Source organism: Apodemus sylvaticus, chromosome 7, assembly GCF_947179515.1.
Source record: "Apodemus sylvaticus chromosome 7, mApoSyl1.1, whole genome shotgun sequence".
Lineage (NCBI taxonomy): Eukaryota > Metazoa > Chordata > Mammalia > Rodentia > Muridae > Apodemus > Apodemus sylvaticus.
In genome coordinates this window covers 95,039,337-95,066,096 of record NC_067478.1, presented here as the reverse complement: position 1 = coordinate 95,066,096, position 26,760 = coordinate 95,039,337, and the positions used below count along the sequence as shown (strand labels likewise).

Below are 26,760 nucleotides of genomic sequence, written 5' to 3'. Positions count from 1 at the left end.
AACAGTGAAAATTCAAAGTTCCATCATGACCTCCAGCCTTTATTCTGAGTTTAGTGCTCACCATGTACTGAGCATGCCGTGCCACTAAGCCGGACCTGAGATACCGCAACAGAGATCTGAGAGTACTGTTATGTTGTAAATTGCAGTGTTTTTCATAGAAAATCTCCTGTTCTTAAAACAAACACTTTTTGTATGTTCCTACATCATTTCTCAAGATGAAATTATTATATCTTAGGATTGCATTAGCTGAGAAGCTCCAAGTTAGTAAATCTCTAGATTATATTGTGTTAGAATATTTCATTTTTAAAAATTATTGTTAAAAGTTGCTAACTGAATTTCACTTAAAAAACTATTAAATACATTTTGGCTTGGATTAGAAAATAATTTCTAGCAACATCTAACAAGACCATGAACATACTTCAGCCATTTTGTACTACAAATTTATTTGAAGGGCATTCTCAGCATTAATGATTATCAACTCAAAATATCAACTCTGAAAAATGTTGAAAATCCTCTATGAACTGAAGGTCAAATATTCAAGTCAATGTATAATTATTTATGTAAAACTAAATAAGCACATCCATTTAATTAGTATGCAAATTTGCTCATCTTTCATATATGGCAAAAGTTTAGTATTATGCTGTATATGTCAATGCAATTCACTACATAAACAAACTCAATGAAAAAAACCACATGGTCATTTCATTGGATACTGAAAAAACATTTGACAAAATTCAGCATCCTTTCATGCTTAAAGTCTTGGAAAGAACAGGAATTCAAGACCCTTACCTAAACATAGTAAAAGCAATATACAGCAAACCGGTAGCCAGCATCAAACTAAATGGAGAGAAACTTGAAGCAATCCCACTGAAATCAGGGACCAGACAAGGCTGCCCCCTTTCTCCTTATCTTTTCAATATTGTACTTGAGGTACTAGCTCAGGCAATTCGACAACATAAGGAGGTCAAAGGGATACAAATTGGAAAGGAAGAAGTCAAACTATCATTATTTGCAGATGACATGATAGTGTACCTAAGTGACCCAAAAAACTCCACTAGAGAACTCCTACAGCTGATAAACAACTTCAGCAAAGTGGCTGGTTATAAAATCAACTCAAGCAAATCAGTAGCCTTCCTATACTCAAAGGATAAGCAGGCTGAGAAAGAAATTAGGGAAATGACATCCTTCACAATAGCCACAAACAGTATAAAGTACCTTGGGGTGACTCTTACCAAACATGTGAAAGATCTGTATGACAAGAACTTCAAGACTCTGAAGAAGGAAATGGAAGAAGACCTCAAAAAATGGGAAAACCTCCCATGCTCATGGATTGGTAGAATCAAAATAGTTAAAATGGCCATTTTGCCAAAAGTAATCTACAGATTCAATGCAATACCCATCAAAATCCCAACTCAATTCTTCACAGAGTTAGAAAGAGCAATTCTCAAATTCATCTGGAATAACAAAAAACCCAGGATAGCTAAAACTATTCTCAGCAACAAAAGAAAGTCTGGGGGAATTAGTATCCCTGACCTCAAGCAATGCTACAAAACAATAGTGTTAAAAACTGCATGGTATTGGTACAGTGACAGGCAGGAGGATCAATGGAACAGGATTGAAGATCCAGAAATGAACCCACACACCTATGGCCACTTGATCCTCGACAAAGAGGCTGAAAACATCCAATGGAAAAAAGATAGCCTTTTCAACAAATGGTGCTGGTTCAACTGGAGGTCAGCATGCAGAAGAATGCGAATTGATCCATCCTTGTCTCCTTGTACTAAGCTCAAATCCAAATGGATCAAGGACCTCCACATAAAGCCAGACACTCAGAAGCTAATAGAAAAGAAACTGGGGAAGACCCTTGAGGACATCGGTACAGGGAGAAAGTTTCTGAACAGAACACCAATAGCGTATGCTCTAAGATCAAGAATTGACAAATGGGACCTCATAAAATTACAGAGTTTCTGTAAGGCAAAGGACACCATCAAGAGGACAAATCCGGCAACCAACAAATTGGGAAAAGATCTTCACCAATCCTACATCAGATAGAGGGCTAATATCCAATATATATAAAGAACTCAAGAAGTTAGACTCCAGAAAACCAAACAACCCTATTAAAAAATGGGGTACAGAGTTAAACAAAGAATTCTCACCTGAAGAACTTCGGATGGCGGAGAAACATCTTAAAAAATGCTCAACTTCATTAGTCATTAGGGAAATGCAAATCAAAACAACCCTGAGATTTCACCTTACACCAGTCAGAATGGCTAAGATTAAAAGTTCAGGAGATAGCAGGTGTTGGAGAGGGTGTGGAGAAAGAGGAACACTTCTTCACTGCTGGTGGGGTTGCAAATTGGTACAACCACTCTGGAAATCAGTCTGGCAGTTCCTCCGAAAACTGGGCACCTCACTGCCCGAAGATCCTGCTATACCACTCCTGGGCATATACCCAGAGGATTCCCCACCATGTAATAAGGATACATGCTCTACTATGTTCATAGCAGCCCTATTTATAATTGCCAGATGCTGGAAAGAACCCAGGTATCCCTCAACAGAAGAGTGGATGCAAAAAATGTGGTATATCTACACAATGGAGTACTATTCAGCCATTAGAAACAATGAATTCATGAAATTCTTAGGCAAATGGATCGAACTAGAGAACATCATACTAAGTGAGGTAACCCAGACTCAAAAGGTGAATCATGGTATGCACTCACTAATAAGTGGATATTAACCTAGAAACCTGGAATACCCAAAACATAATCTACACATCAAATGAGGTACAAGAAGAAAGGAAGAGTGGCCCCTTGTTCTGGAAAGACTCAGTGAAGCAGTATTCGGCAAAACCAGCACGGGGAAGTGGGAAGGGGTGGGTGGGAGGACAGGGGGAGAGAAGGGGGCTTACGGGACTTTCGGGGAGTGGGGGGGCTAGAAAAGGGGAAATCATTTGAAATGTAAATAAAAATATATTGAATAAAAAAAGAAATAAATTAATTTGAAAAATCTTCAAAAAAAAAAAAAGAGAAGATTTGACTATGTTAGCAATCAGAGAGGCAGAGGGGAAAGAAAAGAGAAGAAAGAGTAACAAAGCAGAGCTAGGGAGATGCTGGGCAGCTAAGAGCACTGGCTGCTCTTCCAGAGGACCCCGCTTTAATTCCCAGCACCCACATGGCAACTCACAACTGTCTGTAACTCCAGGTCCAGGAGATTTGACTCTGACTTCTGACCTATGTAGGCAACAGACATGTATTCATGTGGTACACAGACATACATGTGAGCAATACACTCACACACATAAAGTTACCCACCCCCAAAAAACAAAACAAACAAACAATAACCCCCTCCCCAAGTTATAAAGCCAAGCAAATACTTTTGGACTCAGATAAAGTAACTGTAAAGTCTGTAAAGTAAAAGGAGAGCTGAGACAGTGGAAGAGGATCAGAAAGAAGATGGAAGGCTGTAGCTCCAGACTTAATAAGCATCTAAAACAATCAAGACTGTGATATTTTCAAAGGAATGAACAAACAGATCAATAGGCTTGGACAGAGATTTCAGAAGGACATAAATCGCAAAGGAACAAAGGAACATAATGAAGAAAAAAACAGTCTTTTCAATAATGGTTATGGGAAAAATATGATTATCTTCATGCAAAATAAATTACTTCAAACACAGACCTTGTATACTTATAAAAACTTAAGTCAAACAGTGCAGTCAGGCATGGTGACACATATATCTATAATCCCAAAGCTTCAGTGCCTTAAACAGAAAGATTATGAGTTCAAGACCAATCTGGTCTTAACTGCAAGATCCTGTTTTCAAAAAAAAAAAAAAAAAAAAACAAAGCGAAACAATAAACAACAAGAAGAAACAAAAACCACTTCTAAAGCAGGCATAGTGCAATCAAGATCTGTACTCTCAGTACTGAGAGGAGCAGGAAGTAGGTACAACAGTTCAGAAGTATTCTTATATACACTGAGTTCCAGACCAGCCTGGGTCTTGTCTTAAAAAGCAAAAACAACCCCTACCCAAAATGAATTATGGAGCCAAACATAAAATAAAACCATATAGCTCCTAGAATATAACAGAACTGACAAAGCTAGATGATGTGCATGTGGTAGAATTAATCTACAAAAAAGAAATAATAAATTAGACTTCATTAAAATCTTCTGCTCTGAAAAGGTATGAGAGAGGAATGAAAAGATATGACAGAGACTGAAAGAAAATATTTCAAAAAAATTTTAAAAAAGATCTTGTACTCTATATGAGTCTTAAAAATCAAAATAAAATCCAGTATCACGCTTCCCTCCTGACTTGCCTTCACGGTGCTGAAAGGGACTAGGCACGCTGCTGAAGGAGCAAAGCAAGCATCAAGATCACGCAGCTACAAGCTTTGTACCTTAACAGAGACAGGCCTGAATGGTACGTTATAGGAGTGACCAACCATCTTCTGATTGGGTTTAACGACCCACTGCAATACTGCTAAAGTGTCTGAGAACATGAGACGAGACAGGTCACGAGCTTAAAGGAATTTTATCTTGAGCCTAATACTATTATTCTGCTAAAGGAACATAGCAATAAAATGACTCCTGATGACATAGTTATACCTATAGTGCAAAAACCACTCAATTCTCATTTGAGAAGACTCTTCCTGAAGTAGATGAAATTAACATTGAGATCCACAACTGGACAGTGTGCAGAGAGTGAGACTTTGGAGCGGTCTGTCCTAAATAGGATGTCTTTACCAAACCCCTCCCCTCAAGGCTCAGGGTCTATGTGAAGAGGAAACAGAAAAAGTGCCAGAGTCAGAGGTGGGAGGGGGATGGCTCTAAGGAAAAAGCATTTTCCAGATGTAGACGGATAAACATATGAACTCAAAGAGACCAAAAAAGCATGACCTACACAGGTTCAAACCAGAAAACCTCATCATTGAGAAAGGGACATAGACACAAAGTGCCACACCTAACCAGAGGCTACTTGCAACTGATACCTGACAGGAAAAGAAAAACCAGAATTTTTCAAATGGAGTCTCACTGGGTATTATCTACCACCCAACACCCAGGAGTAGCTGGCCACCAAAAGACAGATTTCAGAGATTTCTGTGCATGTTTTGTTTTGTTTGTTTTTTAGTCTTAATGGGTTTTTTTTAGTTTATTTTGATATTTTAGGTTTGTTTGTTTTGAAAAAAAGAACATAAAGCTGGGTGGGTAGGGAGTGGGGAGGATCTGTGGAGAGTTGAGGACAGGAAAGAATATGATCAAAATATATTGTACAGAAAATTAATAAAAATATACAATAAAAATAAAAACAAATGACCCAATTAAAAAATAGACAACAGACCTGAAGAGACGCCGAACCCAAGAAGATCAGCAGATGGCAAGTAAGCTTGTGGGAAGATACTGTATGTCACAGGTCATCAGGGAGCTGAACGGTGACAGTAAGACACCATTTCTCTAATATACGTTTATTAGAGCGTCCAGACCTCAAGCCCTGACACCACCACATGCTGACAAGGACATGAGCAACAGGAATCCTCACTGCTGGTGGGAATGCAAAAGGTGCCTCTGTGGAAGATACTATGGACATTTCTTACAAAGATAGAAAAGCACACTTTGCACATGATCTAGAAATCGCACTTCATATTTACCCAAATGAGCCAACAATATATGTCCTTAGGAAAATTCACATAGCAGTTGTTATAGTAGTTTTATTCAAAATAGCTATTTGGCCTATAAGATGGATCAACCAGTAAAAGTGTTTGCCACCAACTTGACAACCTGAGTTGATCCTTAGGATACAAAAAAAACTCTCATAGGCTGTCTTCTGACCTCTACATAAGAGTACTCCCCAAATACACACAATACATTTTAAAAAGAAACAACTATGGAAACATGAAAGGAAGTGCAAGAACCTTAAATGCATATCACTAACCATAGGAAACTGACCTGAAAAGCTGACACACACGCTGGAGGAAGTGAAACCACAGAGCCTGAGGAGTGATGGCCTTAGAGGAGGAAATGGCCAAGCACAGGTTTCAGGGCAATGGAAATGAATATGCAACACCAAAAAGGAATTTTACAGCACGCCATGAACTGTGGGTGCTAGTGTGCTCATGTCTGCTCATCTACAGAACAAAGTGTACTGGTGGGAAAGCTGTATGTGTCTGGAGGCGGGAGGTTATAGTACTCAATTTCACTATGAACTTAAAAACTTTTAAAAAATTAAGTTTATAAAAAAAAAATCAAACAAGTAAGACATGGCAGTGCACCTGTAATCCTAGCTCTTGGGACACAGAGGCAGGAAGATGACTACAAGTTTGAAGTTAGCTTGCTTGGTCTAGATAATGAGTTCCTACAAAGTGAATGTGTCTCAAAAAAAAAAAAGAAAATAACAATAAAAAAAAACACCCACAGAGACTACTGCCTGATTACTGCTCCCCCTCCCCCCTCCTCCTTTTTCCCTTTAGGGTAGTGGGTGGTGAGCGGCTGTGGACTGAGCCCAAGGTGCCACGAACGCTAAGCATGTGCTTTACCAATGAGCCCATGTGGTGACTTCTAGCCCTTGGTGTTAGCAAGCATTCCCTTACCCTGACTGGTCATTTCAGTCTCAGCATAAGAATCAAAGAACTTACTTTTCAATCCTCCTCTTTTGTTCCTTTTGTCTGTTCTGTTCTTTCACTTGTTCTCTCTCAATATCCATGAAAAGCCTCCTGTGTCTCAGATACTGCTTTTGACGCTAAAGGAAAGAAGTTAACATCATCAAGTCCATTCAGACAAGTGTCACATAACAAAGTTACAAGTGATAAAGCCATTAACTTTCTTCTGCATTGACAACAGGACTATTTTCAAGTACATAGCTATTTTGTTAATAGACAAACTAGTAAAAGTGAAAATTTAGTTTATTTACCCTTAGTAAAAGCTGAAATAGTTAATATGATCTAAACACACACACAAGTGTATGAGATTGCTCTCAGTACAGTCCACTTGTCAACAGTACCTAAGAAATTATTATATTTGACACAATAAGGCACATACTGTATTTACTCTGTGCTCTCAAGCAGTATCATAAAAGCAGGGCCGCAGAGAAAGGAAGGGAGGCATTCTATAATAGAACGATAGCCATTTAACTAGTAAAGACTAAAATCACATCACAAAACTGTACTCCAAGCCTAGCCACACATGGCAAGAGATAAAGCATATCAGAGAATCATGCTCATAAACAGAATGAGTATAATAAAAGCAAGAGCTCCTATTCTGCGCATGATCTGTTTACACCTCTGGATTAACATGCTCTCTTTCAAGGACACAGGCTTCTCAACAAGATGACATAGCTGCACATACACTTTGGTTAAAGAATCTTAATATGAAGAGTGACTCTCATTATTGAAGATGCATCAGAAGAATGCTTCCCATTTAACACTGGCACATGGACGGCTAGGATTTAAAACTGTACCTTTTCACAGAAGGGCCAAGGAAGCCATACATAAAAGTATTCCCTTATATAAGTTATAGTGGCAAATATGTACGGCTAGAAATTCACTTGAATCAAATCTTTGATTTCACACAAATGCAGCTCAAATGATAAGCTAAGATAATGCAGTTAAGTATGATATGCTTAAGTTCTCTTACAGCCCAAGAGCCTGTAAGAGAAGGTAAGCATATCATACTGACTTAATATTGTTGAAATTTCTGATTTTTCTTTTCCATTAAAAAAAATATTGATTTTTATATATCCCAGCAGGTAATAGGCATTTTGGGTCACTCAAATCATCTTTCGTTTCTCTTGTGTATGTTCGCAAAGTATTTTGCATATATGTAGGCCTCTATACCAAGTGCACTCAGTGCTTGCAAAGGCCAGAAGAAGGCATCCGAGACTGGTGCTGTAAGGTGGCTATGAGCTACCATATAGGGGCTGGGAACTGAACTCAGGTTCTCTCGAAGGGCTCTTACCTGCTGAGCTATATCTCCAGCCCCGGAGCCTGGGTTCTAATGAGTTAGACTAGTGAACTGCGTCTAACTTCACACAGAATTCAGAAGCAGTACCATTGCATACCTCTTTTTTGTCTTCTTCTCGATCCACTCCAGATTGAAATGCCAGCAGAGCCTGCTGCTCGGTGCTCAGTCCCGACTGATACTCCTCAAAGACCTGCTACAAAGCCCAATGACAAACGTGACAAAACTGCCAAAAGCTCTGGGAATCCTCTCGATTCTGTCTGGTTTGGCATGGAAGAACCTGGGGCTGATTACCTACTATACTTTCTAGAAAAAGTCTTAATGTTAGTATACCCACCTGGGCATTTCATAAGCCAAGCAATAATTTCTAACTTTTAAAAAGAAAAAATTACTTTAAAATTCCTTATTTTAAAAAGTATTGATCTTCAGTACTAGAGGGAAGAGGACTGTAGAAACAGACGGCTCCAGGCAACAGAATCTTTTGGAAGTGATGAAAGTGTTTTCATACTGACTGCTGGCTGCCAACCCTGAGTGCTCAGAAAATACCAAACTGTACATTTGTACTATCTTATTCACAAACTACATACGCATTCAGATCAGTATGGAAAATGCAAAAAGCTAGTAACCCAAAACATCCGGGAAATCCAGGACACAATGAGAAGACCAAACCTAAGGATTATAGGTATAGATGAGAGTGAAGATTTACAGCTGAAAGGGCCAGCAAATATCTTCAATAAAATTATGGAAGAAAACTTTCCCAACTTAAAGAGAGAGATGCCCATGAATATACAAGAAGCCTACAGAACTCCAAACAGACTGGACCTGCGCAGAAATACCTCTCGTCACATAATAATCAAAACCCCAAATGTACTAAACAAAGAAAGAGTATTAAAGGCAGCAAGAGAAAAATGCCAAGAACATATAAAGGAAGACCTATCAGAATCACACCAGACTTCTCACCAGAGACCATGAAAGCTAGAAGATCCTGGGCAGATCTCAAACAGACTCTAAGAGAACACAAATGTCGGCCAAGACTACTATATCCAGCAAAACTCTGAATCACAATAGATGGAGAAACCAAGATATTCCATGACAAAACCAAATTTACACAGTATCTTTCTACAAACCCAGCTCTACAAAGAATAATAGGAGGAAAACTCCAATACAAGGAGGGAAACGACACCCTGGAAAAAGCAAGATAGTTACCTTCTTTCATCAAACCCCAAAAAAGCACAGGACCAGATGGCTTCAGTGCAGAATTCTATCAGACCTTCAAAGAAGACCTAACACCAATACTCTTCAAACCATTCCACAAAATAGAAACAGAAGGAACACTACCCAATTCCTTCAATGAAGCCACATTTACGCTGATACCAAAACCACACAAAGATCCAACAAAGAAAGAGAACTTCAGACCAATTTCCCTTGAACATTGATGCAAAAATACTCAATAAAATTCTTGCCAACCAAATCCAAGAACACATAAAAACAATCATCCACCATGATCAAGTAGGCTTTATCCCAGGGATGCAGGGTTGGTTCAATATACGGAAATCCACCAATGCAATCCACTACATAAACAAACTCAATGAAAAAAACCACATGGTCATTTCATTGGATGCTGAAAAAGCATTTGACAAAATTCAGCATCCTTTCATGCTTAAAGTCTTGGAAAGAACAGGAATTCAAGGCCCATACCTAACATAGTAAAAGCAATAAACAGCAAACCGGTAGCCAGCATCAAACTAAATGGAGAGAAACTTGAAGCAATCCCACTATAATCAGGGACTAGACAGGGCTGCCCCCTTTCTCCTTATCTTTTCAATACTGTACTTGAAGTACTAGCTCGGGCAATTAGACAACCTAAGGAGGTCAAAAGGATACAAATTGGAAAGGAAGAAGTCAAACTATCATTATTTGCAGATGACATGATAGTGTACCTAAGTGACCCAAAAAACTCCACTAGAGAACTCCTACAGCTGATAAACAACTTCAGCAAAGTGGCTGGTTATAAAATCAACTCAAGCAAATCAGTAGCCTTCCTATACTCAAAGGATAAGCAGGCTAAGAAAGAAATTAGGGAAATGACATCCTTCACAATAGCCACAAACAGTATAAAGTACCTTGGGGTGACTCTTACCAAACATGTGAAAGATCTGTATGACAAGAACTTCAAGACTCTGAAGAAGGAAATGGAAGAAGACCTCAAAAAATGGAAAAACCTCCCATGCTCATGGATTGACAGGATTAATATAGTTAAAATGGCCATTTTGCCAAAAGCAATATACAAATTCAACACAATACCCATCAAAATCCCAACTCAATTCTTCATAGAGTTAGAAAGAGCAATTCTCAAATTCATCTGGAATAACAAAAAACCCAGGATAGCTAAAACTATTCTCAACAACAAAAGAAATTCTGGGGGAATCAGTATCCCTGACCTCAAGCGATACTACAGAACAATAGTGTTAAAAACTGCATGGTATTGGTACAGTGACAGGCAGGAGGATCAATGGAACAGGATTGAAGATCCAGAAATGAACCCACACTCCTATGGTCACTTGATCCTCGACAAAGGGGCTGAAAACATCCAATAGAAAAAAAGATAGCCTTTTCAACAAATGGTGCTGGTTCAACTGGAGGCCAGCATGCAGAAGAATGCGAATTGATCCATCCTTGTCTCCTTGTACTAAGCTCAACTCCTAATGGATCAAGGACCTACATATAAAGCCAGACACTCTGAAGCTAATAGAAAAGAAACTGGGGAAGACCCTTGAGGACATCAGTACAGGGGGAAAGTTCCTGAACAGAACACCAATAGCGTATGCTCTAAGATCAAGAATTGACAAATGGGACCTCATAAAATTACAAAGTTTCTGTAAAGCAAAGGACACCATCAAAAGGACAAATCGGCAACCAACAAATTGGGAAAAGATCTTCACCTATCACAGAGAAAATACATGTGAGATAAGTTTTATTCAGGTTTGAGTTAAGATGCTGCTGCTTGAGATCAATGCTAAGGGTCAACCACATGTATTTTCTCTTTGTGGTGCTGGGGCTGAAACCCAGAGGCTTGAGCACATGAAGCAAACACTCTACTACTGGGTTATATCCCCAGCCAAAGCATATAAATTAAATCAAGACCTTTATATAAAAATATGTAAAACAAATATAAAATGTATATTAACTAAATGACTTTAAATAAACCATGGCACATATGGTCAAATGCTCTAGATAAGGAAGCCAAGACCATTCAGTGGAGAAAAAACAGTCTCTTCAACAAATAGTATTAGAGAAATGGCTATTAACATACATAGTATTGGTGCTCTTTTGCTAGGTTTTAGAACATTTAGGACATAGGGCCTAGTTGAAGTAGCCCACTGGGAATGTGACAGTGAAGTTTACACTGGGTTCCCAGTCCCTTCCCCTCTGTCTACCAAGACTTGAACTCCCTGCTCACATACTGCTACCACAATGATATTTTACTCAAGTACCTGGGATCAAGAAACTATGGAGTGAACCTTTCAAAATCATGAACCAAAATAAGTGTTTCCTCCTTTAAGTTTTTATCCCAGAGATCAGAAGTATTATACACCCCAAAGCAGGTAGGTTAATTCACTCGTACATGATAAGTCTGTTAACTGAAACTGAATGGGTTAACTTATGTCCTAAAAGCAGAGCAAATCTATTTTTCATTGTGTCTATTTTGCCTTGCTCCCTTATGACCCATTTTCCAAATACTTTTTTTTTTTTTTTTGGATTTGGTTTTTTCGAGACAGGGTTTCTCTGTATAGCCCTGGCTATCCTGGAACTCACTCTGTAGACCAGGCTGGCCTTGAACTCAGAAATCCGCCTGCCTCTGCCTCCCAGAGTGCTGGGATTACAGGCTTGCACCACCACCGCCCGGCTCCATTTTCCAAATACTTAATACTGTCATCAGCATTGCCTAAAAATAAAAGTAATGAAAAACATCCAAAAGAGTCACTGGCGGGATGACTTCCTACTCATCAGCATTAAGTTTACAGAAACCAGGAATCCCCGGTATTCCCGGTGACCTATAGACAGCATCAAAATCATGTAACACAATTACTACAAGAATTGTCAGGCTAGCGGTAAAGCCCCAAAGTGGAACAGTTGCCAGCATGCATGAGTCCCTGATTTACCACCACAAACACCAAAAAAAAAAAAAAAAAAAAAAAAAAGTCAATCATCAGCCCGGTGCTCACCCGGCTACAGCTAAATTTAGATTTCCAGAACCACCATGTAAGCTTTCCAGTTTGTAACCTCTAACCTCTGACAAGATGGAACTTGGGTGTGAAAAGCCTTCCATCTCACACTTGGTAGCTTGTCCCATTACTGTCACTCTAGTCACTGGATTCAGCAGCAGAAAGGGACATTTCAATGTTATACACCCATGTTTGTTAGATCTTATTTACAAACAACACAAGTGTCCATTAATGGATGAATAAAATATAACACATAAACACACATACATATACACATTATTGAAGATTTTAAAAGGAAAATACTGTACTATGCTATAGCTTTATGCTAAATGAAGTGGGGTAGTCATAAGACAACAAATATTGTATGAAACTTTGTCATAAGGTACTTAAATAATCAGACTCTGAGATTGGAAGCAGGATGGTACAGCAGGAGAGTGGCAGGCTTTTAATTAGTATACAGTTTCAGATATATATGGTTAAAAATGTTTTAGATACAGACAGGTGATAGACTAATACTGTGTAGATACTTACTGCCACTGGAGCATATATTTGAAAATGTTTAAAATGAGCTGACTGGTGGCTAATACCTGTAATTCCAATATTTGGAGACCGAGGCAAGATTTCATGTTCATGACTAATCTGAGCTATATATGCTGTATATGAAGACTCTGTTTCAAGAATTCAAAAATATATTTATATTATAAATAAAATGGTTTGCATGGCAAATTTTGTTACATGTCTTAAATATTCAAGTATTCTGGGACCACAGGATTTCCCAGGTTCTCATCCATCAAGCACTGCACTACTATCCCTAGCCCTCTGTCTTTCTCTAGTGTTTAAACATTCCACAAGAGCATGAACATTGGAGTTCTATTTAGGAACGTTCCCCCTGTGCCAATGAGTTGGCACACTTTCCCACTTTCTCTTCTATTAGATCCAGTATATCTGGTTTTATGTTGAGGTCCTTAATCCACTTGGACTTGAGCTTTGTGCAAGGTGACAAATATGGCTCTATTTTCATTTTTCTACATACATACAGAGAAACCAGCACCATTTATTGAAGATGTTGTCTTTTTTCCGTTGTATATTTTTGATGTCTTTGTCAAGGATCAAGTGTCCGTAAGTGTGTAGTTTTATTTCTGGGTCTTCAATTCTATTCCGTTGATTCACATATCTGTCTCTGTACCAATACCATGCAATGTTTATCACTATTGCTCTGTAGTAAAGCTTGAGGTCAGGGTTGGAGATCTCCCCAGCCATTCTTTTATTGGTTTGTTGTTGTTGTTGTTGTGTTGTGTTGTTTTGTTTTAGTATAGAATAGAGTTCATTCAGGGCATGGGGAGGAGAGTTAGGAGGGCAGTAGAGGCAGAGAAAGGCGGAGAGAAGAAGAGAGTAGAGGAGTAGAGGCCACCCATGGGGAGAGGGAGGAATGGAAGGGGGAAGGGAGCAGGGAAAAGGGAACAAGAGGCAAGAGAGAGAGGAAGAGAGTCAGAGCATTCTTTTATTGTAAAGAATTGTTTTGGCTATTCTGGGTTTATCAAAAATTGATAAATGGGATCTCATGAAACTGGAAAGCTTCTGTAAGGCAAAGGACATAGTCAATAAGACAAATTGGCAACCTACAGATTGGGAAAAAATCTTCACTAACCTGACATCAGATACAGGGCTAATATCCAAAATACATAAAGAACTTAAGGAACTAAACATCAAACAAAACAAAACAAAACAAAAAAACAAACAAAAAACAAACCCAATCAAAAAATGGTGTCTAGAATTAAACCAAGAATTCACAACAGAGGAATCCTGAAAGGCTGAGAAGCACCTAAACAAATGTCCAAAGTCCTTATTGATCAGAGAAATGAAAATCAAAACAATCCTGAAATTCCACCTATACCAATCAGAATGACTAAGATCAAAATCTCAGGTGACAGCACATGGCAAGAATATGGAGAAAGAGAACATTCCTCCATTGCTGGTGCGATTGCAAACTGGTACAACCACTCTGGAAATCAAACTGGAGGTTCCTCAGAAAATTGGAAATAGATCTACCTGAAGACCCAGCTATATCACTCTTGGGAATAAACCTGAACGATGCCCCACCATGCCACAGGGGTATGTGTTCCACTACGTTCATAGAGGCCTTATTTGTGATAGTCAGAAGCTGGAAACAACCCAGATGTTCCATGACAGAAGAATGGATACAGAAAATGTGGTTCATTTACACAATGGAATACTACTCAGTTACTAAGAACAAGGACAGCTTGAGTTTTGCAGGCATATAGATGGAACTAGAAAATATCATCCTGAATGCGGTAATTCAGACCCCAAAGGGCATGCATCGTATGTACTAATAAGTGGATATTAGCCAAAAAAAGAAGGAGGGGGAGGAGGAGAAGGAAAGAAAGACAGAAAGAAAGAAAGAAAGAAAGAAAGAAAGAAAGAAAGAAAGAAAGAAAGAAAGAAAGAAAGAAAGAAAGAAAGAAGGAGAAACAGAGGGGGGGGAGAGAGAAAGAGAGAGAGAGAGAGAGAGAGAGAAATAAGAAAAGTACAGAATACCCAAGATACAGTCCACAGAACTAAAATAGGTCAACAACCTGAGGACACTTCAGTCCCACTTGGGAGGGAGAAGAAAGCAATTACAAGTAGGGAGGGAGAGGGGGACTCGGGAGGGAAAGTGAAGGGGGGGGGTAGGGGGGAGAGGGGAACCTGATCTGGTATTAGGTGAGGGAAAAGGACTAAAGCCCTGAGGGTCAGTGGAGAGAGTGGAAACAGGCAAACTCAGGAGGTAGGAGGTTGGGGGGACCCTCTGGAATGTGCCAGAGACCTGGGAGGTGAGAGACTCTAAGGACTCAAAGGGAGGGACCTTGGATGAAATGCCCAACAGTGGGGAGAGGGAACTTATGGAGCCCACCTCCAGTGAGAAGACAGGGCATCAAGTGAGAGAGGGGGTTGCCATCCCACAGTTACAACTCTGACCCATATTTGTCCCTGTCTGAAGGAACTGCGGGGATGGAAATGGAGAGGAGTCTGAGGAAAAGAAGGTGCAGCAACAGACCCAGAGTGGGATCCAGCTCAAGGGGAGGCCCCAAGGCCTGACACTATTACTGAGGCTATGGAGCGCTCACCAAAAGGGACCTATCATGAACGCACTCCAGAAAACCTAACAAGCAGTTGAAAGAGTCAGAAGAAGATATTTGCACCCAATCAATGGACAGAAGCTGCTGATCCCTGTGGTTGAGTTAGGGAAAGGCTGGAAGAAGATGAGGAGGCGGACAACCCTGTAGGAAGACCAGCAGTCTCAATTAACCTGGACCCCAGAAATCTCTCAAACACCAGACCATCAACCAGGCAGCATACACCAGCTGATACGAGGCCCCCAACACATATACAGCAGAGGATTGCAGGGTTCAGCCAGAGAAGATGCAACTAACCCTCAAGAGACTGGAGGCCCCAGAGAGTTTAGAGATCTAGTTGGATAGGGGTTGTGGGGAACATCCTTGTGGAGACGGGAAGGGTTGGGAGGAAGTATGGGATGTGGAACAGTAGGAAGGTAGACCACCAGGAGGGGAAAATAAAATCTGGAGTATAAAAATAAATAAATAAATACATACATACATATATACATACATACATACATACATATCAAAAAAGGAAAAAATTTCCACAAGAATTTATCTGTGAATTACATGCACATAGCCAAACGTTTTGTTTTAAATATTTTATAAGGTTTTCATCATATAAGAAAAAAAGAATTACTTCTTCATATTTCATTATTTCTTCCTCATATTCATTTTTAAAATTTTTTCCTTTTAAAACTTATCTATGGATAAAACTATCTTCCAGGCACTTGTGATAATGCCTGCATACATTTCTGTTTGTCATAATCTGGGGCAAGGGGTTAGTTTGGAGTGGTGTCTGCTATTGGCTTCCAGGGGGTAAATGAAAAGAAGTCACAGATGTAAGAATTTACAAACATATTCAAGAGGGTATAAGTATACCTGATTGTTTATATTTTTCTACTATACATAAAAATAAATATAGTATCACAGTTTAATAGTTGAAGTTTATAAAGCTGAATGCTCGATACACAATGTCATTATCTAAAAACATATGTGATACACAGTCCAATAAAAAATTTGAAGCCAGGCGGTGGTGGTGCATGCCTTTAATCCCAGCACTTGGGAGGCAGAGGCAGGTGGATTTCTGAGTTCAAGGCCAGTCTGGTCTACAGAGTGAGTTCCAGGAAAGCCAGGGCTACACAGAGATACCCTGTCTTAAAAAAAAAAAAAAATTGAATGTACGCATCTATGCATGTGTATGCAAATTAAGTGGTCCAGATTGATGAGCTTTAAACTGTTGACAGTAGTATAGCTAGAGAAAAGGAAAGGCTGAGGAAACAGAATATGGAAAGATAACTTTGATCTTTATACTATCTATACTTCTGCATTTAAAATTTTGTATTGAAAATTATTGAAATGAATCTTCCTAATTGATCTATTTGGGAGTACTAAAGTTAAATTGGCATCTACAAATAACAGGCTCTGTCTGACTGTATTGTTAAAGATAAATTGAAAGAGAATAAAAATGTCAAGGCCAGGAAGTCAGTTTCCTAGATCAGACAAAGTGGAGATAGACAGTGGGCGTCAATTAAAAAACCAGTTAACCAATGTCAAAGGCCTGAGCTAAAATGATAGCAAGAAGAAAAGTTTAACGTGAAACTGCCCCAATCTGCCTTATCAAAAGGATCTGAGGAGGCAAGATGACTTGAGGAAAGGAGATTTGCACAAGCCTGGAGGCTTAAGGTTGATTCCAGAACTCAAGGAACTGTAGACTAGAGACGGCCTACTATTCTAGTTTGGGTCTCCATTCTGTGACGGATAAACACTAGCCAAAAGCAACCTAGGAAAGGAAAGGGTTTATCTGGCTCACAGATTATAGCCCACCATTGAACCTAAATCAGGACCTGAAGCAGAGACCATGGAGGAATGTTGTTTCCATGGCCCGCCTCCTCTGACTTGCTCATCTTCCTACCTTATATAACCCATGACCACCTGGCCATGAGTAGCATCATTCACAGTCAGCTGGACCTCCTACATCAAGGAGCAAATAAGAAGATTCCCCCCATACATGCCCGAAGGCCTAGCTGATGGAAGCAATTCCTCAGCTGAGGTTCCCTCTTCTCAGGTGGGTCACGATGACAGTGAAGCTAATGATGACTTGACTCTACTAAACTGTCCCTGACCTCTACATATACTCCATGGAATGTGAATCACGTTACAGCATAAGCACACAATAAAAATAAAATTTTTCTAATTGAAAAAGGACCTAGGGCTGGAGAGATGGCTCAGCAGTCAAGAGTACTGTTCTTCCAGAGGTCCTTAGTTCAATTCCCAGCAACCACATGGTGGCTCACAACCATCTATAATGGGATCCAACACCCTCTTCTGGTGTGTCTGCAGATAGCTATAGTGTATACTTATATACACAAAATAAATAAATAAATCTTTAAAAAAAAAAAAAAGAAAGAAAAGAAAAAAGGACCTAAAATCAGGGTGTGGGGCAGATATAAAAATCATCCCTAGGATTGTATCTTGCACCATTAAGTGGGTAAAGTGACTATTATGGAATGAGCACACAGAACATCCTCAATTTGGGGTAGCTGTAGAATATAAGAATTGAGATAGTCACTGGGTATTCTTAAATAGATTTCAAAATCATCAAAATAAAATATCTGGCAGCTGAAGTCACAGAAGTAAATGCTATGGATATGGTAAGGGAGAGGTAGAGAGGATGAAAGGAAGGAAGGGAGAGAAACTGAGAAACAGAAGCTGAAACTGTTCAGTAATTTTAAAAATACAGCATACCAACAGAAAACAAATTCAGTAAACAGGAAGGCTCAAAAAGGTGATCAAAATTTTAGGAGTGAATCACAAAGGGGAAAGGGTTGGGGAACAAGCAGTTTTCTATTGCAATGCTGCAAAGGGTCAACAGCATATCAGAAGACAAGTACCCACTGATTACAAGAATGGATCTAGGGCTTCCAGTCTGGGCCAGTGCCCTGAGCAGTCCTTAGGCACAAACTCCACAGTCAGTCCCACAACACCCAGAGAAAGCTCCATTCCCAGGAGCTCTTACAAGCCCAGGATTATAGAATCACAGGATCACAGGATTACAGGATCCCAGAATCACAGGATCACAGAGACAGCTTAACTCTGAAGAATTCTGACACAACCAGAATCACAGGAAGGACAGGCTCCAATCAGATATATCGAGGGAAAATAGTACTAGAGATAACAAGATGTCAGGAGGCAAGCATAAGAACAGAAGCAACGGAAACCAAGGTTACTTGGCATCATCAGAACCCAATTCTTCTACCATAGAAAATCACACCACAGCAACACCATCACACCGGAAAAGCAAGATTCGGATCTAAAATCACTTCTCAGGATAATAATAAAGAACTTTAAGAAGGACATAAATAACTCCCTTAAAGAAGTACAGGAGAGGGCTGGTGAGATGGCTCAGGAGTTAAGAGAACTGACTGTTCTTCTGAAGGTCCTGAGTTCAAATCCCAGCAACCACATGGTGCCTCACAACCATCAAAAATGAGATCTGATGCCCTCTTCTGGTGTGTCTGAAGACAGCTACAGTATACTTACATATAACGATAAATAAATCTTTAAAAAAAAAAAGAAGAAGAAGAAGTACAGGAGAACACAGGTAAACAGCTAGCAGCCCTTAAAAAGTAAACACAAAAATCCCTTAAAGGGGCCTGGAGAGATGGCTCAGCAGTTAGAGCACTGACTGCTCTTCCAAAGGTCCTGAGTTCAAATCCCAGCAACCACATGGGGGCTCACAACCATCTGTAATGAGATCTGACACCCTCTTCTGGTGTGTTTGAATACAGCTATAGTGTACTTACATATAACAATAAATCTTTTTTAAAAATCCCTTAAAGAATTACAGGAAAACACAATCAAACAGGCAAAGGAAACGAACAAAACCATCCAGGATTTAAAAATGGAACTAGAAACAATAAATCACAAAGAGAGACAACCCTGGTGCTAGAAAATCTAGGAAAGAGATCAGGAGTCATAGATGCAAGCATCACCAACAAAATACAAGAGATAGAATAGAGAATCTCAGGTGCAGAAGATATCATAGAAAACATTAACAACAGTCAATGCAGATGCAAAAAGCAAAAAGCTCCTAACCCAAAACATCCAGGAAATCCAGGACACAATGACTAAACCTAAGGATTATAGGTATAGAAGAGAGTGACGATTCCCAACTTAAAGGGTCAGTAAATACCTTCAACAAAATTATAGAGGAAAACTTTCCTAACCTAAAGAAAGAGATGCCCATAAACATACAAGAAGCCTACAGAACTCCAAATAGACTGGACCAGAAATGAAATTCCTCCCATCACATAATAATTAAAACACCAAATGCACTAAACAAAGAAAGAATATTAAAAGCAATAAGGGAAAAAGGCCAAGTAACATACAAAGATAGGTCTATCAGAATTACACCAGACTCCTCACCAGAGACTATGAAAGCTAGAAGATCCTTGGCAGATGTCATACAGACCCTAAGAGAACATAAATGCCAGCCTAGACTACTATAGAAAAACTCTCAATTACCATAGATGGAGAAAAAAAATATTCCATGACAAAACCAAATTTACACAATATCTTTCCACAAATCCAGCCCTACAAAGAATAGTAGATGGAAAACACCAAGACAAGGAGGGAAAACTACACCCTAGAAAAAGCAAGAAGGAATCTTTCATCAAACCCAAAAGAAGATAGCCACAGAAACATAATTCTACCTCTAACAACAAAAATAACAGGAAGTAACAGTCACTTTTCTTTACTATCTCTTAATATGAAAATTAATATTACCAACATATCCTAATCGATTAAAATTCAAAAATATGAAGAATTAGAAATTTGTTGGCTGTCACCCAGTCGTCTAATTTGGTAATTGGAGAAATATGTCCAATATTGTACAATCCATATACACTTTCTGTTTGTTTGTATGTGACAGTGTCTTGCTGTGTACCACATAATGGTCTTGAAATCATGCTTCTATCTCAGCCTCTCTATTAGTAGGATTGTTTATTTGATGTTTTTACACTATACTATGTGTATTATACAGTGTATTATATTATTTATACAGCCAAAAGAAATGTAGACAATAAATTTGGGAAGTGGCTTGTAAGAAAACAACAAAGAGTGAGACTTAATGTTTTGCTTGATATTTATAATTATTGTATCAACTTTGAAGATGATGACTTTACAAGTTATCCTTTTTCTGAGATGAATGCTTTTAAAAATTATCACAGCCAATGAACCAGAATCTTACCCTCTCTCTGTGCCACCCTTCAAGCAGAACCATTGTTCATTGAAACAGTTGATGAGTGACTTCATGGATAGACCATCTTAATACACACACCATTTCTTAAATGAATGTAACCTGTTCCTTGTGGGCTGAGAATGATGACAATCACTCAAGTCAAATAGATTTGACCATAGCAGTAAATCTGTATCCAAATAATTGTGCCTACAATTCATTCCTTGGCGCAGCAAAACTGTCAACTCATAGCTTAGCGACTATGGAAATAAAATCCTTTGGCAATGTGAGGGACACTGAAGTACAGCCTTATTACAATGAATTCCAATGTATAAAAATTGTTCTTATTTAGGGATTATACCACAACAAGAGCCAAGATTTTAAGCTCTGTTAAAAACAAGCAAACAAACAAAAAGACTTATCTTTTTTATGTTCATTTAATAACATGTCCATCATTTTTATGACTGTTATAAAAATATTGTGTTGAATATAATAAAAAAAATTTTAAAAAGAGAAAAAAAAGAATGGATCTAGGACCTTCCAAACAGTATTCAAGCTCAAGGGTACTGATGAGGACAGAAATCAGAATATAGGTAACTGAGAAATTGTCTATATGTCTAAGTCAGTGGAAGATAAAAAAGAAGCTAGTCATCATGGATTACTTTTAAAAACTGGTTGTTATGATCAATAAAATTATTTGCAGATTACAATTAGGTAAAAAAGAATCTGAGTATCATGAAGAATTATGTATCTTCAAAACCACTGTGAATAGAACTCAAGAGAATGCTTATTTTCATTTCGTTTCTGTGGTGCTGTGGAAGAAAGGACCTTGCACGTGCTCGGCAAGCTCTCTACAAATGACTCATATCTCTCTGGTCCAAAGCAGTTTTGGGGTTTTTGTTTGTTTCTTTAAATAGAAAACACTTGAGAACATCTATACAAGAGAGGTAGTTTAAGATACATGAATGATATAAGATAGTTAATGGTACAAGAGTCTACAAGAAAAAAATAAAGGAATGTAGAATATATATCCAAAAAGAAACCACTCTTGCTCTAATATAGTCAGAATAGGTAATGTTGGCAAAAAAAAAATCTATAACTAGTAATCACAGTAATAGTTATGAAAGCATTGGTTTCCTTCCTTCCTTTTTTCTTTCTCTCTCTAGTTTTTCTCCTCCTCCTCCTCCTCCTCCTCCTCCTCCTCCTCCTCCTCCTCCTCCTTTTCTTCTTCTTCTTCTTCTTCCTCTTCCTCCTCCTCCTCTTCTTTTTTTTTTTTTTTTGCGACAAGATCTATGTAGACCAAGCTGGCTTCAAACTCGAGAGATCCATCTGCCTCTGCCTCAAGTGCTGTGATTAAAGATGTATGCCACCATGTCCACCTTTTGATTTTCTTTACGCAACAAAATTCCTGATAAAGTAAACTAAGGGAAGCTTTAAAGACTTGTGTGGGTTTAGTTTCAGAGATATCAGCCTAAGTTCATGTGAATGTGTTGTTTCTGGGACCATGCTATGGGACTATTGTTTGGGATCATGTAAGATAGATCATCATTGCAGGAGCAGGAATGAGTGAGACAGACACAGGCCAGGAAAAGGTACATTCTTCCAAGACACAGGCCTAGTGATGATCTACTAGAGCCCATTTATGAGGTCAGTACCTTCATAATCCAATCACTTCTCAACAGCACCACCACCTGGAGACAAAGCCTTCAAATGAGCTTTGGGGGACATTTTAAGCATAAACTATAAGAGACAGAAAGAACTGATGAAGGGTCTTGTCCCCCAGGTCCTTCAGACTATGTACATGACAGTGTTGGAGAAGCTATGACAGTACATCCTAGGCCAACCCTGCAGGTCCAGACTGAAAGTTCCAAAGAGCAGCACTTCATCAGAAGCCTCAGCCCACATTCTATCGTTTTGACTCCATTAAAGAGGCCAAGAGGAAATTTGCTGAGCTCCTTCAGGCACCCTAACACTACTAGTCACTAGAGCCTTTTATTCTAATAGTTCATAAAGCCACAAATAGAAACAATATAGAGGATAGTAGAATTTTAGTAGAAGTGCATAAGATCACAGCCTTGTGACATTTCCTTTAACACAGGAGATCTTAATTCAATATCCTCAAACTTTGGCCAATGTTACCCTAAGAAGTTCTGGCACAAGCTCTAAAATAATCTTCACAGCAATGTGGTTTTTGATCAGCCTCCCTGCTTACTAAGATGTCTGCGACAGCATATATACTCTGTGGTTTGCCATACCTGTCGCCTGCTACACCCATCTCTCCGTTGTCTGGGTGGAAGACAGTCATGGCCCCTGAGATACAAAGCCTCTTGCCACCTTTCAGCTGTCCTAACAGAGGGCTGCTGGCTCTGAAAGACACATCAGACTGTGTAAATCGGGACATAATAGTGAAAATACTACAGGCTTCTGTCATAGCTCCAGGTAATCTAAATAAGCTAGAATGTTATATACTACAAAAGTAGAAATATTTGTCAATTTTAGCACCATCTGTAAAACCATCATAAATTTTACCTATAAGACAAGGTATCAGTATCTATCTCTCAGATTATGTAAGAATTCAGTAAGATAATGAATATAAGGTTCTAAAATAGTTGTTTTGGCTATTAATACTTCATGAAGATAGCTATCATTTTAAAATGTTATTAATGAAGATAGCATTTTTCCCACTGCTTACACCATCTGTACTAAACAGCGCTCTACCTGCTTGCTGGCAGAGTGTGAGTCCTGGATTTCATATAATCCATAGTACTCTGGATATAACTCCTTTTGCCATTTCTCATCTATCATGTGATGCCAGCTCATAGCTCCTGTACTATAAGACAGTATAAATATCAATATAAATTGCCCAAACACGAGGATGCCATCTACAGCAGCAATTAGAGCTTATGATGAGGACTGTAGTGGTTTTAATCGATCAGAATGGCAAGCAGAACAAAAGGCAGTCTGTTTCTGTTCTTTGTTCATTATTACTGACCTTAACAGTATACACCTGAAGCAATTACTGCACTGCCTGTCAAGTCTGAGGCCCAAATCTAAGCATTTTGTTCTTTGCAGCACATTCTTCCCTCCTTCTACTTATTCTCTCGGAAGGTTAGGTAGCAAATACTGTGGGAAACATGCGTAGTCTTCCACAGCAACTCCCCTTGCAAACTTCCATTTCTCTCCACATAAAGTCTGTCTGATACACTTGATCAAAAGGAACTACAAACTGTATCAACAGAAATAATGGGCTCATTATAATACGAGAGAAAATCCTAGACTATTGACAGAACAGAAGGTGTGTGTTTATGTGAGTCTGTGTCTCAAATACACCATGAAGTAGGAATAAACTAATATAATAAACCCTTGAAGGCATCCTTACTAGCAACTTTTATTTTTTTCATCTATGACTTCTCCAATTTTTTTAAAAATTTATTTTCTATGTGTATGACTGTGCATTCCATGTATATCTGGTGCCTGCGGAAGTCAGAAGGGGACATTGGATTCCCTGGAACTGTAGCTATAGAAGGCTGTAAGCCACGGTATGAGTGATAGGAACTGAACTTGATTCCTTTGGAAGACAGCCAATGCTCTTAACCCACTGAGCAGTTCTTTCTCTAACTTTTTTTAGGAGTATTTTAAAGTTAACCACAGATTATTTTGGCACATTTCAAAATACCTAGACATTTTACTCTCAGCCTTAAGTTTATGTATTCCACATAAATCCTGACTGAAGTAATGGTCTTTTTTCCTTTCTTAGGGGTTACACGGCCCTCATCCTATAGATGCTCTCACCTGCTCTCTAAGGAAGACTTGGTCCTGGATCTGAGGTGGAGCATACTGAGGAGACTCCAAAGCTAACTCCTCATCCCCTGTCTCTCTTCTCATAAAAGTTGAGGGTTGCTTGAGAAAAATGTCCTAAAAGGTAACAAAAACAGTAATAATGACATAATATCATGATAATAACAGACAGGGTAATAAGCTAGTCAAAATCTTTGCATGATTGCAAAACTGCTTCAGTGAGAAATCCATGGAAATATTGAAAGTCTAGAATATGTGACAATGCTACACTCTTTCGATTTTAGTTCTTAATCCTAAACTACACACAAGAGAGTCTAACAAACTCGCCAACCTTAACATAGCTTAAGGTCAACTACTATTTTTTGCATTCTTCCTGCCAGGGCAATGAGTTTGTGATAATACTGTGGGAATCAGCAATAGACAATGATACTGGTAAATTAAAACAGTTTAACTGCTTTTTCAGTGGGAGAATTTATTTGACTTACACGGTTTACTAAATAAAACAGGGTCATATTACGATTAGGTGTAAGGTAGATCAGAAAGAGACCACCAAGAGTGGAATGCTTGAGGATTTACACCCAATGTTCAACCTTCCTAAAGTAGAGTGCCATTCTAATCTCAGAGCAACATTCCCACTAATGCCATTCTGCCCTACTCTGTCTCTGATAAAGTCTTGAACTTGCGGTTTGGGAGGTAGATACTGGTAACTTGCCAGAGAAAATATTTCTCTCCCTTTCACATCAGAGAATGGCTCCTTAAAGTTTACTTCCTAAAAGAAAAAAAAAAAAAAAACATTGTGTAGTGGAATATATGACAGAAATGATATTTAAGACTTGCGAAAACCTCAGGGTAATTTTTATTTTTGGTTGTGAGCCTAGCCTTTAACAGCTGAGCCATCTCTCCAGCCTTCAAGGTAATTTTTAAATTCAGAGTAATATGAAGTATAATGGCAGGATGCCATTTTTTTTGTCAGTTCTCAAGTTCAGCTGGGGGTCTTTGAAAATCCAAGTTAAACCCCAGTAAGTTCCTGCTAATCTCTGTCCTTTCTCTGCTCTCCTTTGCTGCTGATGGAGACTTGAAAGCACCAGGGAGATCTTGACAGACACCAGAGCGTGCGTTTTACTCGCTTGTCTACCTCTCAGAACTGATTCTGGCTTCTCCGTATTTGCTTTAAAAAGAGCAAACACAATGTGCTGATTGGTGAGTTAAGAGGAACAAACTGTCAGCTTGGGTGAGTTTGGCCAACTACAACCCTAAGTGCTGTTCTTGCTGCACATCTCCTCCTTCCTTCACCTCTAAATGATCTCTAGCAGAAAACTGGCCTGGAACCTGTTGAAAGATACAATTGGGTACTTGTGGGACATGCCTCTTTCCAACTTCCAGCTGCCAAAACAAATGATTGCTACCAGAAATCTTTATCCTAATAAAGAATTGTTTTTATACATAAATTTCCCAAATAGATGAGATATATTGCTGACATTACTTTACCATTTTGTAAGAACCTTGACATTTTGAAAAGAATCATCAGGAAACTGCCATTTCCAGCTAGGAATCTCCAAATCAGCTGTAGAGAAATCCTTCAGGTTCTACTGCAAACTCAGAGTCATGTGTGTTTTGTACCCCACTTCCTGTTCTACTTTACCTGGTTTTGGAGTTGAAGATCCTGCTCCTGATAATTGTGTAGATAATTCTGGCCTTTGGAAAGAACATCAAGAACCTGACATTTAGGAAGAACATGTGGATCTCTTTGGTCCTGATATATAGGTAAAATATACTGATGTCTGGGCAGGGGAAACTGTTCTTTAGGTGGGAGATCCTGCTTCTGGTATTTGAGTGGATGATTCTGTTCTTTGGGTAAAGCAAGTTGGTTTCTAGGTAGAAATTCCTGGTCTACTGGTAGAAAATGCTGATCCTGGTATTTAGGTAAATCATTCTGGAAATTAGGGAGAACACAGCGATCTTTGGGTAAAGAATCCTGGTATTGACAACTGGGCAGACATTCTTGGTCTCTGGATAGAAAAGCCTGGTGTGAGGGTAGAAAATCCTGGGCTTCCAACTTAGTATTCCCATCTAGCTCAACAGTCTGGACTTTAGGAAAGTCCTGAATCTCTGGCTCTGTAGTCTGAAACTCCATTCCAGTGGCCTGGGTGTCTGGGTCAACACCTGGAGCTTTAGGTTCAATTCTTGAAGCTTTAAGCTCAACATTCTGGAAGTCTATCACATCGCTCTGAGATTCTGGAAGTCTATTTTGAACTTGTACAAAATCATCCTGGGTGTCTGGAAGAGCAGCCTGAAGGCTATGAGGATATAACTGCTTCTGCTCGTCTTCTTTTATCACAACAGATAAGGGATTTTTGAATTTTACTTTCTAAAAGGAAATATAAATAAAAACAGACTGTTAGATGGTAACAAAAATCCAGATTTTTTTC

General features: G+C 38.9%; 1 protein-coding gene across 6 annotated transcripts in view; it reads right to left on the bottom strand.

Annotated features, from left to right (window-relative positions):
• Positions 1-26,760, bottom strand: part of Ccdc15 (coiled-coil domain containing 15) — an 82,697-nt gene that overhangs the window by 30,427 nt on the left and 25,510 nt on the right. For 3 of the 6 annotated variants that reach the window (XM_052188688.1, XM_052188691.1, XM_052188692.1), the window contains 5 exons: positions 25,974-26,699; positions 24,326-24,448; positions 22,789-22,899; positions 8,053-8,148; positions 6,632-6,735 (listed from right to left, as the gene is read on the bottom strand). In XM_052188688.1, coding sequence (XP_052044648.1) covers positions 6,632-6,735; positions 8,053-8,148; positions 22,789-22,899; positions 24,326-24,448; positions 25,974-26,699 — 1,160 coding nt within the window. Of the gene's footprint in view, positions 1-6,631; positions 6,736-8,052; positions 8,149-22,788; positions 22,900-24,325; positions 24,449-25,043; positions 25,101-25,973; positions 26,700-26,760 lie in introns of all 6 variants that reach the window. The other 3 variants (XM_052188694.1, XM_052188689.1, XM_052188690.1) reach the window with 3 other exon arrangements.